General features: G+C 48.2%; 1 protein-coding gene across 2 annotated transcripts in view; it reads right to left on the minus strand.

Moving 5' to 3' along the window:
- MDGA2 (MAM domain containing glycosylphosphatidylinositol anchor 2) overlaps positions 1-13,852 on the minus strand; it is a 388,772-nt gene that overhangs the window by 140,014 nt on the left and 234,906 nt on the right. For both annotated transcript variants that reach the window (XM_081016731.1, XM_081016730.1), the window contains exon 6: positions 4,711-4,980. In XM_081016731.1, coding sequence (XP_080872857.1) covers positions 4,711-4,980 — 270 coding nt within the window. The remainder of the gene's footprint in view (positions 1-4,710; positions 4,981-13,852) is intronic.

The raw sequence follows: 13,852 nt of genomic DNA on the forward strand, positions 1-13,852 counted from the left end.
TCTGCTTGCCCCAAAAAGGGGGAGGGGCTGGGAAAGGTGCCCTAAACATAGTCTGCCTCGCTTTTTCCCTGACTGGATTACCGTGCTCAGTGGGGACACCACCCAGTGGTCATAAAAGAAGGACGTGTGGATCCAGAACTGGCCTCCATAGTCACTTACAGACTCACTGTTAAAACTGTGTTTATGGAAGACAATTTTACTCGGCTACGAGGGATCGAAGAAGAAGAAGAAGAAGAAGAAGAAGAAGAAGAATTTATTATTTGTACCCCGCCCATCTGGCTGGGTTTCCCCAGCCACTCTGGGTGGCTTCCACGAAGACCAAAAGTAAACTAAGATGTCACACATTAAAAACTTCCCTGAACAGGGCTGCCTTAAGATGTCTTCTGAATGTCAGGTAGTTGTTTATCTTTATGACATCTGATGGGAGGGCGTTCCACAGGGCGGGCGCCACTACCAAGAAGGCCCTCTGCCTGGTTCCCTGTAGCTTTGCTTCTCGCAATGAGGGAACCGCCAGAAGGCCCTCGGCGCTGGACCTGAGCGTCCGGGCAGAACAATGGGGGTGGAGACGCTCCTTCAGGTAGAAGAAGAAGAAGAAGAAGAAGGCCAGCTAGTTTAGAACACCTCCTCCAATCGTTTGACATTACCCCCGATGGCACACTCTTCCACTGTCTCTTGAGACAGACGGATGCCAACAATGGGTTTGACATGGTGGGTCACACATGGGAAGAAGCCTGGTCCGCAGTGATTAACCAAGAGTTCGAATAAGGACCAAATCCTCCAGATGATTAGGGTTGCCATATATTGAAGAGCAAAGATGAGGACACATTTGCCGGCACCTGGGGCAGAAGGGGGAGGTGGTGCAGAAGTGGGCAAACGTCCCTTCAAAATATACAAAAACGAGAACCTGATCCTTTCCTGCATCACGCAAAACCCACACAGTATGTAAAGTGGTACCTCGGGTTAAGAACTTAATTCGTTCCGGAGGTCCGTACTTAATCTGAAACTGTTCTTAACCTGAGGTACCACTTTAGCTAATGGGGCCTCCTGCTGCTGCCGCACGATTTCTGTTCTCATCCTGAAGCAAAGTTCTTAACCCAAGGTACTATTTCTGGGTCAGCAGAGTCTGTAACCTGAAGCGTATGTAACCTGAAGCGTATGTAACCTGAAGTGTATGTAACCTGAGGGACCACTGTATATGTTTTGCACTTGGTTGCCTAGTACTGAGTAGGCCACATAAAAAGTAGCCCACTCCCGTACCCCTGGACATTTTGGCAATTTAAAAATTCTGCCTGGACGAAAATTTTACCCCTGAGAAAGAGGACACGTCCTGGAAAAAGAGGAGGAATGGCAACCCTAGATGAAATGCCAGGTGTGAAGCTTGGTTGGAGAGGCAGCAGTTGTCCTCAAGGACCATCCTGGGCGCTAGCAGAACTCTGGGGCAATGGCCTGTCTCCTCCGTCAACAGGCAGGAGCTGACATCTGTCCCCAATGTAAAGACAGCTTTAAAAATAGCACAACTATTTCTTCCTGAATTACCTTCTACATGTGTGCCATGCTAAAAATAGTTGTTGTTTCTAAAGAACGGCACTAAAAATAACTGAAGTTAGCTCAGGAAACGGTAGAAAATGAACTCCTCAGACAGAGACCTTTTCATCCCAATGAGAAAGCTTGTTTGAAGCAAAAAAAATGTCTTCAGCTGTTTCCGGAAGGCACCTGTGATGTCCGGATGCTGTGATGCGGCGCCACAGAACAGGGGCAGCCACATTCAAAGGCCTGCTCTGTGGAGAAGGCCTTGGGTATTTGGGGGGACCCCCAAGGAGAAGTTTAAAAACACGAAATTAAAAGACACCTGCTTCTTGGGAAAAAAGCAATGGCAAACCTAGACAGCATCTTAAAAAGCAGAGACATCACCTTGCTGACAAAGGTACATATAGTTAAAGCTATGGTTTTCCCAGTAGTGATGGATGAAAGTGAGAGCTGGACCATCAAGAAGGCTGATCGCCGAAGAATTTATGCTTTTGAATTCTGGTGCTGGAGGAGACTCTTGAGAGTCCCATGGACTGCAAGAAGATCAAACCGATCCATTCTGAAGGAAATCAGCCCTGAGTGCTCACTGGAAGGACAGATCCTGAAGCTGAGGCTCCAAGACATTGGCCACCTCATGAGAAAAGAAGACTCCATGGAAAAGACCCTGATGTTGGGGAAGATGGGGGGCACAAGGAGAAGGGGACGACAGAGGGCGAGGTGGTGGGACAGTGTTCTCGAAGCTACGAACATGAATTGACCAAACTGCGGGAGGCAGTGGAAGACAGAAGTGCCTGACGTGCTCTGGTCCAGGGGGTCACGAAGAGTTGGACATGACTAAATGACTAAACAACAACAAGGAGAAGAAGAAATCAATCAGCTTGTTTCTCCAGGTACCTGGTCCTGAGATAGGACAGATATAAACACACAAAATGGAATGGTAGAGTTGGAAGGGACCCCAAGATCGAGTCCAATCCCCTGCAATGCAGGAATCTTTCCCCCATGTATATACACATTCTATCAGACTGTCTTGGTGGGATAGATAGGAAGGAGAAGGTTCATTTCATCAGCTTTGCTGGAGGCAGTGTTCCACCAGGCACCTCCTGCCCCAGATTGTCCCAGCTGGTCAGAATAAGAACTATTTAGAAATTGAAACCCCTACGAAGGAACAGCGGCAAGAAAAATTGATGGACTATGCAGAACCGGCAAAACTGACGCACAGACTATGGGACAAGGACAACTGTGAATTTAAAGAAGAATGGGATCCCTTTACAAAGTACTTAAAGAAACAACAAAATGAATTGGACTCCTTGGCAGGTTTCGAATAAACAGACACAAACTTATTGGTTGTTAACATAATGGACAGATGATTTAAGGATCTTGACAATCTGATAATATGCAGAGAATAATATGTGTTGAAAAATCAGAGAGAGGAACTGAGGGAAGTCTCGGGGTGGGGTGGGAGGGAGGGTTTCTTTTTGGGGAGGGGGGAATGGGGGGAATGAAAAGAAGATGATATGTTTTGATAATTTGTTATGTTGAAATTTTCAATAAAAACTATTTAAAAAAATGAAAAAAGAAATTGATGCCTGAGTTCCGATTTTTATTTTCCTCCTCTCTCCCTGTCCCTATTCCCTTGTGTGTCATGCCTTCGGCTTACTACTACTATTACTACTACTACTACTACTACCACCACCACCAAAAGTGCTATTTTTCTAGAAAAAGAGGTGCTGGAACTCTCCATGAACGCCTCCCTTGTTCTCTTATAATGGCAATGGTGCCCACCTGAGAGGGGCTGGAACTGAGTCCCAGAGAGTTCCAGCTGAAGAAAAGCCCTGATTATGATCATTGTAAGCCTACAGGTATCCCTGAAGGATTGTCTCCACCCCCATCGTTCTGCCCGGACATGGAGGTCCAGTGCCGAGGGCCTTCTGGTGGTTCCCTCCCTGCGAGAAGCCAAGTTACAAGGAACCAGGTAGAGGGCCTTCTTGGTAGTGGCACCCGCCCTGTGGAATACCCTCCCACCAGATGTCAAAGAGATAAACAACTACCTGACATTTAGAAGACATCTGAAGGAGGCCTGTTTAGGGAAGCTTTTAATGTTAAACAGGTTATTGTATTTTAGTGTTCTGTTGGAAGCTGCCCAGAGTGGCTGGGGAAACCCAGCCAGATGGGCGGGGTATAAATAATAAATTATTATTATTATTATTATTATTATTATTATTATTATTATTATTGCCTTATTTTGCCTGTTTGTAAGTCACTCTATGAGCCCTTATAGTTGAACAGTGGGGCACAAATGCTCTAAAAAACACACACCCCAGAACAAATAAATAAACATAAGGTCTTCCACATACGTTTCTAACCAAACCTTGAAGCCTACCAACAGAGGGGCAGCCAGTGCAAATAATAATAATAATAATAATAATAATAATAATAATAATAATTTATTATTTATACCCCACCCATCTGGCTGGATTTTCCCAGCCACTCTGGGCGGCTCCCAACAGCCTACAAAGCATAGCTGTCAACGTTTCCCTTTTTTAAAGGGAAATTCCCTTATTCTGAATAGGATTCCTCACAAGAAAAGGGAAAAGAAGAAGAAGGAGAGGAGTTTGGATTTGATATCCCACTTTATCATTACCCGAAGCAGTCTCAAAGCGGCTCACATTCTCCTTCCCCTTCCTCCCCCACAACAAACACTCTGTGAGGTGAGTGGGGCTGAGAGACTTCAGAGAAGTGTGACTGGCCCAAGGTCACCCAGCAGCTGCATGTGGAGGAGCGGAGACGCGAACCCGGTTCCCCAGATTACGAGTCCGCCGCTCTTAACCACTACACCACACTGGCACACTGGTTGACAGCTATGCTAAAGGTGCTATATCCCGTGGCATTTTGCCCCCAGAGGCCATCGAGCCTCCATGTTCTGCACTAGCTGGTCCCACCTCAAGAGTAGCCCCACACAGATGCACTTTGCATGAATCTGCACCTTCCAGCCAGCAAGCCCAGTTCCAATGCCATTCCATGGGTCTTCCACCGAATGTTTCAACCCTAAAGAGTCGTGCGGTTCGCCGGGATTTGAACCGTCTCCATCAGAGGCATGGAGACCCAGATCTCACGCCAATTCCAAACCACACAGGCAAAGAAGACCCACTCTCATTGCCACAGAAGGTGGCCAGCGGCTCTTACCTCGGACGATGATGTTGGTGGACTTCTTTGCTGGGTTCCCCACGTTGTTGTTGGCGATGCAGCTGTAGGTGCCGTCGTCGTCGGAGGTGATGGCTGGGATGGTCAGTGTCCCCCCCTTCAGGACCGTCTTCTCAGGCAGGGCCCCCACCGACCGGACCCAGGTGAGGGTCGGGAGGGGCTCCCCACCTGTTGTGACGCACACCAAGGTGATGGCCTCTCCAGGATTGACCACGATGGGGTCGTCCACCAAGAGCTTGATCGAGGGAGATGCTGTGGAAAGAGGACCAAGGGGCAAGTCGGTCAGGGTTCAAGGTCACCGCCAAGAAGGATGATAAAGGAAGAAGTTAAAAAATGTGTGGGGGGGAATTATTACACCCTTCGAAAAATTAGTGAAAGGATATAGGACAGATGGGATGTGGGTGGCGTTGTGGGTTAAACCACAGAGCCTAGGACTTGCCAATCAGAAGGTCGGCGGTTCGAATCCCCACGACGGGTGAGCTCCTGTTGCTCGGTCCCTGCTCCTGCCAACCTAGCAGTTCGAAAGCACGTCAAAGTGCAAGTAGATAAATAGGTACCGCTCTGGCGGGAAGGTAAACTGCGTTTCCGTGCGCTGCTCTGGTTCGCCAGAAGCGGCTTAGTCATGCTGGCCACATGACCCGGAAGCTGTACGCCGGCTCCCTCAGCCAGTAAAGCGAAATGAGCGCTGCAACCCCAGAGTCATCCGCAACTGCACCTAACGGTCAGGGGTCCCTTTACCTATAGGACAGACAGGGCCAAAATAGTTTCAAAACTGTATAAGGTGTTATTAGACAAAGGGAAATCACCAAAGGAAAGTTTGAAAGAATATTGGAAGCTAGATATTCAGGAGCAGATTTTAGATGAAAGGGTTTAAGGTCAGTGAGAAAACCTGCTTGGCCCTTATATATTAATTTATTCATAACTTTTCAAAAAAACAACCGAAAGAAAACAAATAAAAGAAAGAGGAGGATTGGTTTTAGAAGATACTGAATTATTTACGATACGATATACGATATCTTTATTGTCATTGTCCCATACAGAACAATGAAATTGAAAAACTACATAAAATATTCAAAAACCCCTAAAAACTCTGAAACCCCATTTTAAAATACACTATACTATACTATACTATACTATACTATACTATACTATACTATACTATAAAAAACCCTAAAAACTCTGAAACCCCATTTTAAAATACACTATAATATACTATAAAATACACTATACACTATGGGTAGGTTTGAACAACTTGGGGCAATTAAAATGTTAAAAGTTAAATAAACCTTGTGGAGGGAGGAGTGTTAATGTATATAGAACTGTACATATGGTTGATTTGAATATGTTATTATTGATTATGTATACGCAATGTATCATCCACCTGGGAGGTTTCACTGTTTGCGTTTTGGTTGTCGGTAAAAGAAAAAAAGAATATCAGAAGAATTTTGGGAATTATAGGGACAGAACGAGCTAAATTGCATATAAATTTATTTATATATGTGACTACAGCAACAAGACTGCTTCTAATCCAAAAATGGAAAGAAGCAGAAGTCCCAGCAAAGGAAGAATGGATACAAAAACTTATGGAATATGCAGAAATGGCAAAACTTACCGGAAGAATAAGAAATCAAGATAACAAACTTTTTATAAAAGAATGGAAATGGTTTATTGGATATTTGCTGATAAATTGCAAACAGATATAAAAAAAAATTGGCAGGATTATGGTAATAACCTGCAGTTTCGTAAGAGTTTATATTTCAAGTAGATAATTAAATGAATTTGGATATGCAGAAGATATTGAAAAATAAATTTAAGGAACTACAGAAAGAGGAGGAAGGAAGTCAAACTTTGAAATGTTAAAATGATTGTAAAATGAATGAAATGGATAAATTTGAAAAGTATAAATTCATCTAGAAGGCAGTGATGGTCACACCTGGCAGCATCGGGGGCGGGCTGGGCACCCACAAATGTTGACTGTGGGTGCCTGGCCTTCTCCCGCTGCTGCTACCCGCTGCAATGGGCCGCAGTGGGCCCCGTCAGGCTCTCCCATAGCCAGGGCAGGCTCCGTCGGGCATCCCTGTGGCCATGGCGGCTCCCACAGCACCTTCCCCTGCCGTGTGATCTCATGCACATACTCCGGACACCCACAAAATGGAGGCAGAACCTGGCACGTCTGATGGCCGCCAGCTTCGATGGCTGTAGAAGAGGATTAGACAAATTAATGGAGGATGAGAGGTCTCTCAGTGGCTGCTAGCCTTGAAAACGACAGGAGGGGAGAGTTGCCAGGGGAATGGGATACTGGAATAAATAGGCTATGGACCTGATCTGTCGTTCCAGAAATGGGCTGTGCCCACTGTCCCCTTCCAGACACTGCCAACTATCCCTCTTTTCCTTATCGCAGGGATAGGCAACCTAAGGCCCGGGGGCCGGATGCGGCCCAATTGCTTTCTCAATCCAGCCTGTGGACGGTTTGGGAATCAGCGTGTTTTTACATGAGTAGAATGTGTGCTTTTATTTAAAATGCATCTCTGGGTTATTTGTGGGGCCTGCCCGGTGTTTTTGCATGAGTAGAATGTGTGCTTTTAATTAAAATGCATCTCTGGGTTGTTTGTGGGGCATAGGAATTTGTTCATTTCTCCCCCAAAATATAGTCCGGCCCCCCACATGCTCTGAGGGATGGTGGACCAACCCACGGCTGAAAAAGGTTGCTGACCCCTGCCTTACTGCTTGTTGGCCATGGGTAATTTGCTATTTCAAGCCTCCGCCGTGAAGCCACCCCATTTTATCACTCCGTTCTGCTTATTAGAGGGGCTGTTTTCCTTATCGGGGGATTACAGGCATCCTCGGAGCGAGGCAAGTTGTTGTTCTGCCTACTAAAGGAATAATTTATATATTGTAACGCACACACAGAGACATGCATACACTCCTCAACCCAGATAATTCCTTAATATGTTGACATTGAAAAGAATTTCTCTCCCCCCACTCTCTCTCTCTCTCTCTAAAAAAAGCATTAGACAAAACAGCCCGACACTTAATGGCGAGATTAAGAGTCGAGGCAACCTTTTTAGCTTGGACCTTAGGAGAGAAGATAAAAGGGCAGTTTATGACATGATTTCATTACACAGCGCCACACCGCTAAGGCAGGCAGATTGCAGGGGATCATCCTTCCTTAAGCAACCCATCAGCATCTAACATCCGCATTGTGCTCCTCACCACGAGGGCCGCTGAAATCTTAGTCGAGAGGTGGGCTTAATCCACCCGCCCTGCCTTTGCAAAATGAGCATGAAGTCATCGCCGGAGCAGCGGCTGAGCATCGCAGGGCTGGCAGGGGCCAGGAAGGTCATCAACATTGCCTGACTTCGACCCAGCAGATCATCGGAAGCCCTGCTGCCTCCGACCAAGGAGGAAGAGCATAGCCCATGGGTAGGCAAACTAAGGCCCAGGGGCCGGATCCGGCCCAATCGCCTTCTCAATCCGGCCCACAGACGGTCCGGGAATCAGTGTGGTTTTACATGAGTAGAATGTGTCCTTTTATTTAAAATGCATTTCAGGGTTATCTGTAGGGCATAGGAATTCGTTCATTTCTTTTGGCAAAATATAGTCCAGCCCCCCACAAGGTCTGAGGGACAGAGGACTGGCCCCCTGCTGAAAAAGTTTGCTGACCCTTGGCATAGCCTATGTAGCATAGTAGTCAAAGCATTGGGGAACAGGGGTCAGCAACCTAAGGCCCATGGGCCACAAGCAGCCCACGGGGGTCGTTTAACCGGCCCACGAGCTGCCCCCGAACCAAGCCACCCTCTCAGCGAGTCCCCACATGTGGTGCTAAACCGGTGCAGCGTGGCGCGGGGACTCGCTTCCGCGGTGCTGGAAATCACGTCTACACAGATGCATACACCAGAAAAGAAGTCTGTGCAGACGCTGGAAATAGCGGGCACGCACGCTCACGCACGTGCACAATCCGGCCCACAGCTGGATCTCCGCTGGAGTGAACCGGCCCAGGCGAGGTAAAGCTTGTCGCCCCCTGGACTAGAACCTGGGGGAACAGGGTTCAAATCCCCACTCAGTGGGTGACCTTGGGCCAGTCCCTGCCTCTCAGCCAAGCCTACCTCACAGGGCTGTTATGGTGATGAAATGAGGAGTGCAAGGACCGTGTTCACCACCTCACATTGCTTGGAGAAAAGGATAGGATACAAATGTTATTATTATTATTTTATTATTCTGATGGTGGTAGTGACAATGACGACGACGATACATAGAGAGTAAAGAGAGGTGTAGTACCCCTGGTAGTGGACATGTCATGCTCCTTTGGGGGTAATTTGTCCACCTTTGGTTCCCACGTTGCACTCAGCTCTCACCTGTGGCTCCTAGAAGCTGTTCACATGCAACAGCAGCCACAATCCTGTGAAGCAGCTTTGACTGGCTGGCTGAACCAGGTGAGGGGAGTCGATGGGTCTCAAACCCTCAGCTAGTTAGGGACTTCCCCTGCATGCGAAGACAGGCTGCGGCGGACTGAGCGGATGAGGCCCAAAGTGGGTCCAACTGTCAAGAAGGAGATTTCTGCACCTGCTGTACAGGGAATCTGTCAGGAGCTTGTCCTGCACTCGAGTAGGACCCTGGTAGAGACACATGCCCGACTGGCATGTTGCCTCCCTCCTGGTCTTTTGTTCAGGAGCTTCAAAAGCTTTCTTCTGCCTGAACATCACAGCGACCGGTGCCAACAGACACTGGCACACTTAGGGATCTGCAGAGTTTGCGCAGCTTGCGTAACAGACCCCAGCAACTCAGCATGTTGGCTATTCTACTTTATTTACATATAAACACACACGGAGCACTGCAACATGGCTCCCTCTCTCTCTAGCATCAGACAGCAAAGAGAAAAAGAACAAAGGACAATAGTCCCACTTCACGGAACGCAGGAACACAAACATCCTGTCTCCGTCACTTCCCACACGGTGGAATGAAAACATACACCGTCGTGTGATAGACAACAATCCCATGACTGCAATCATGGAGCAGGAATTCTAACATCAACCTGAGAAGGTAGCCCATCTAGAAGAAGGAAAACTCCATCCTAAACCTCTGCTGCCTTGTGAGATATCTTCAGGAGAAGAAAAGGCTCAGGAATAAACCCCACACAAATTCAGAGTGGAGTCCCTAAGACTGTTGCGTGGCACCTTGCATGCCTCCTTATGGCAACTCTTGCCCCTAGACTGGTGCCAAACGTCTTGCTCTCCTTTCCTGTGGACTACGTCAGCAAGGCTGGGTCTTGTCATCTGGGCAGCCCAGGACCTCCTGGCACACTGCCCAGGCTTGCACCTCAGGGAGGTCATGTCACATGTTCACGGGTGTTCAAAGTCCCGGCAGGGGACGTCAGGACTGGGGGCAAGATGGCGGGGTGGGAGCAGGAACAGGGGTCCAGAAGCCAGGAGTCAGGAAGCCAAGAGTCCGAGGGTCAGAGAGCCGGGAGTCAAGAAGTCAGGGGTCCGAAGATCAAGAAGCAAGGAGTCATGAAGTCAGGGGTCCGAGGGTCGAGAAGCAAGGAGTCATGAAGTCAAGAGTCATGAAGTCAAGGGTCAAGAAGCAAGGAGTCAAGAAGCCGAGGTTCAAGGATGAGGAAGCAAGAAGCCAAACGCAGCAAGGCAGGAAGCGTGTTGCTGTGGCAAAGAGCCGAAGGGAAATGCTGACCTTATATCCCTTCCCGGCTCTTGCCACCAGGTGCTGTGAGTTACCAAGCAGCCTCACCTGTGCGGCCATGCCTTGCCTCTCCAGAACAAACTTAGGAAGGCCGCAGTCCTGCAAAGTCCTTTTGGTCACAGGGCCTGGCTCCTGCACGCACACCTGACAGGTCACTCCAGCTCTGCTCACGCAGCTGTTTGACTTCACCCCCAGAGGTGAGCTCCATTGCTTCCCAAGACAGATGTGGGCCAACAACAATGATGTTATTTATTGTGGCTCCTCAGGAGGTCTGTGGAGCTGTTCTGCACACTAGAGGAACCGGCCTTTGGTGCCATGGCACCCTCCCTTAGAACAGCCATCAGAGTGGCCCAACCAGATGCCTGTGGGAAACCAGCACACAGGAGTCAAACACATGAGCCCTCTCCCCTTCTACGGTTTCCAGCAACTGGTATTCAGAAACATCGCCGCCTCCAGCTGTGGAGGCAGAGTGGAGCCATCCTGGCTAAGAGCCATCGATATCCCTCTCCTCCTCCATGAATTTGCCTAATCCTCTTTTAATGCCATCTCAGTTGGTGGCCATGACGGCCTCCTGTGGCAGGGAGTTCCACTGCTTAACTATGCATTGAGTGAAGAACTGCTTTCTTTACTCCGTCCTGAATTTTCCAATGTTCAGCTTCACTAGCTGTCCACGAGTCTTGGCGGTGCTGGAGAGAGAAGGGAGTCTGCCTCTGAGAGCATCCGAGGACAAGCACGATGACTCAGGTGATGTACAGTCAAGCCCCACAGATAAAATCAAGCGGCCGGTGAATTAGGTGGGTTTAAGTGCACCCAATTACACTTCTGGGTAATGCTGTAAACCTCCATTGCGTCTGATGCCTTCCTGATGAACACATGTGGAGCTGAGGCATCGGTTTAATTGTTTGCTTCTGATTAAGGCAGACGACCCGTCGATTAGGAACCCGGCCAGCTGATGGCCAGGTTGCACTGGGAAAATTGGCTTTCAGGAGACGCAAAGAAGCAGGGGAAAAGGAAGGGTCGCCGGCACCTGGTGTGGGGTGTCGAGGGGCGGGGCAAATTGCCCAGAGGGGCGGGGCAAACCGCCCAGTGGCACATGCGCAGCACCGCTTCGTACAGCGCATGCGCTGTGCCACTACATACTGTGCAGGCATGGTGCCACTACGTATGGCACTGCCGCACATGCGCCGTACGGATGGTGGCAGGATCCTCTGCTTGTGGCTGCAGTGGGGCAGGGCAAACCACCTGGCAGTGCATGCGCAGCACCACTATGTACCTTCTTGTCACCCCCTCAGAGATGGCACCCGGGTCAGACCAGCCCCCGGCCCCTTCCTCCACCACTGCAAAGAAGATGCCCATTGGCCTGATCCTGCAGGCTTTCCTTATATTCTGGTCATTGGGCTAAGGACCTCTAAGTTCCGCCCCCCTCTCACAATTTCCAATTTTCAAATACTGGTGACTAGTGGTTTTTTTCCCCATAGATAAAATGTCCAAAAGACAATCCCAGTTTTACGAATTCCATAAAGCATGGATATCAGCAGGAAATGGATGCTGGAATAAAATTAATTCCACCACCATCCCCAGTGAATGGTGTGGATTTTACATTATTTGACCATCAGCTGCTTTCTGGGAGGCGGTTGTCATGATCGCTTTGTGATATTAAACGGACACTGGAGACAGAGTTTGTTCAGAGCTGACTCCCCAGTGCAGGCATAAATCTCTGAGCCTGAGAATAGTGTTGGCTCCAGGCCCACAAACAGAGTCATCTCACCTTTGTCAACAGGCTGAGCAAAGCATTCAGACACTCCTTCCTTACCGAACGTTTTCCCCACTGAAGCTGCATATATTCTCTTGACAATAATGACAAAAGTCTATTCTGTCACACAGCTCAAATATCTCAGGTGTGGTGAGGATTTAAGAGTTCCTGAATCTGCCAGGTCCAGTTTCTCATTTTTCTGGTCTAAACTTCAGTTCCACATTGCTTTGCAATTTAAAAAGAAGAAGTTCCCCTGAAAATTCATCAGGCTTTTAGTGTGCACTTCCCCTCACGAACACATTAGTATGCAAGTTTGCCTAATGCACACAGCCTTGCAAAGCAATTTCCCCTAATACAGTGCATTCTTGTATGTTATTTTCAGTAATATGGGCATTTAGATGCACAATTTACCCCAATATCGGCATTTTTATACACATTACTTGGCTGGAGAACTACAGGGATGTATGCTGAGGAGAAGAGAAGAAAGTCCTTCTTCACACGGCGCATATTTAAAACTATGGAACTTGCTCCCTAGGAGGCAGCAATGGCCGCCAACTTGGATGGCTTTAAAAGAGGATTGGGGCCATTTTTGAAAATGCTGGGGGGTGAGCAGGTGTCTGCACCCGCTTTTGTCCCTGTTCCATTCCTTGTTTCTGCCACCTGCTGCACTCCACCTGTTGAAAAATGGTAAGATTAATTTCAATTCTCCTTTTCTCCCCCTTAGTGGTTTCCACTGCGCAAGAGTGAGCATGGATACGCCAGCTTTAATCAGGAGCGCACAATGCACTCATGGGCTTCAGCCACTTCTAAGGGGGAAGCGGAGAGACCCAAATGGAAAGCTGCGGCAAACTGTGCATGCCCAGAAGACCACTGAACAAATCATGCAGATCAGGAGCAGATTGTTCAGGCAACGGGGCCGTTCCCACCCGATTTGATCACCGGGAACCGGGATGCTCAGGGACAAATTCTAACGGGGAGGAAATTGATTGGCAGATCCGGTTTTCCCTACAGGAAATCAAGCAGAAGCTAAATTCAGGTTTGGTAGAATGCCAAGAGGCAGGTGAAAGTGCCATCAACTGCCTAGTTCTTTCTTAAAAAAAGAAGAAGCTTTCTTTGAGTAACAATTTGCCATTGACATAGGACTCAGCCGCCGTCAGTACAGAACATACCATCATAGTTACAAATCTGCAGGTTTTCCAGCAACCACATAAAACAAAACCAGCCGTAAAGAACAAAATTGCAGTGTTGCAGTAAGTTGCCCAGGTCACAGGTGAGTTGGAATTAAATTCTTATCTTTTGTGCATTTAGGATAAAGAGAGCACAATAGGTAATTCCCGACTCTATGTTTCTGTGAGCCTGCCTGCCTGCCTTGGTCTCCATGATGCTATGATTTATGAAGACTCCTGCATCATGGTGTCTGGTCATTGCTGAGACCATATGCGACAGTCTCACCAGCCCCTGGGATGCATCCCTGACCTAAATTTGTGCAACCAGTTTGACTTTCTCCCCCCAGTAAGTTTTCTGAGTTTGAGTCCCCACTCAGCAAGATGTGGGGTATTAAGGGGCTTCTCTGAAGCCCACTCCTCCTACAAACATCAGAAAAGCCTGATGGATATCAGACCATGGGTAGGCAAACTAAGGCCCGGGGGCCGGATCTGGCCCAATCGCCTTCTAAAT

The sequence above is a fragment of the Podarcis pityusensis genome (assembly GCF_964106645.2).
Source record: "Podarcis pityusensis genome assembly, chromosome: 1".
NCBI classification, from domain to species: domain Eukaryota; kingdom Metazoa; phylum Chordata; class Lepidosauria; order Squamata; family Lacertidae; genus Podarcis; species Podarcis pityusensis.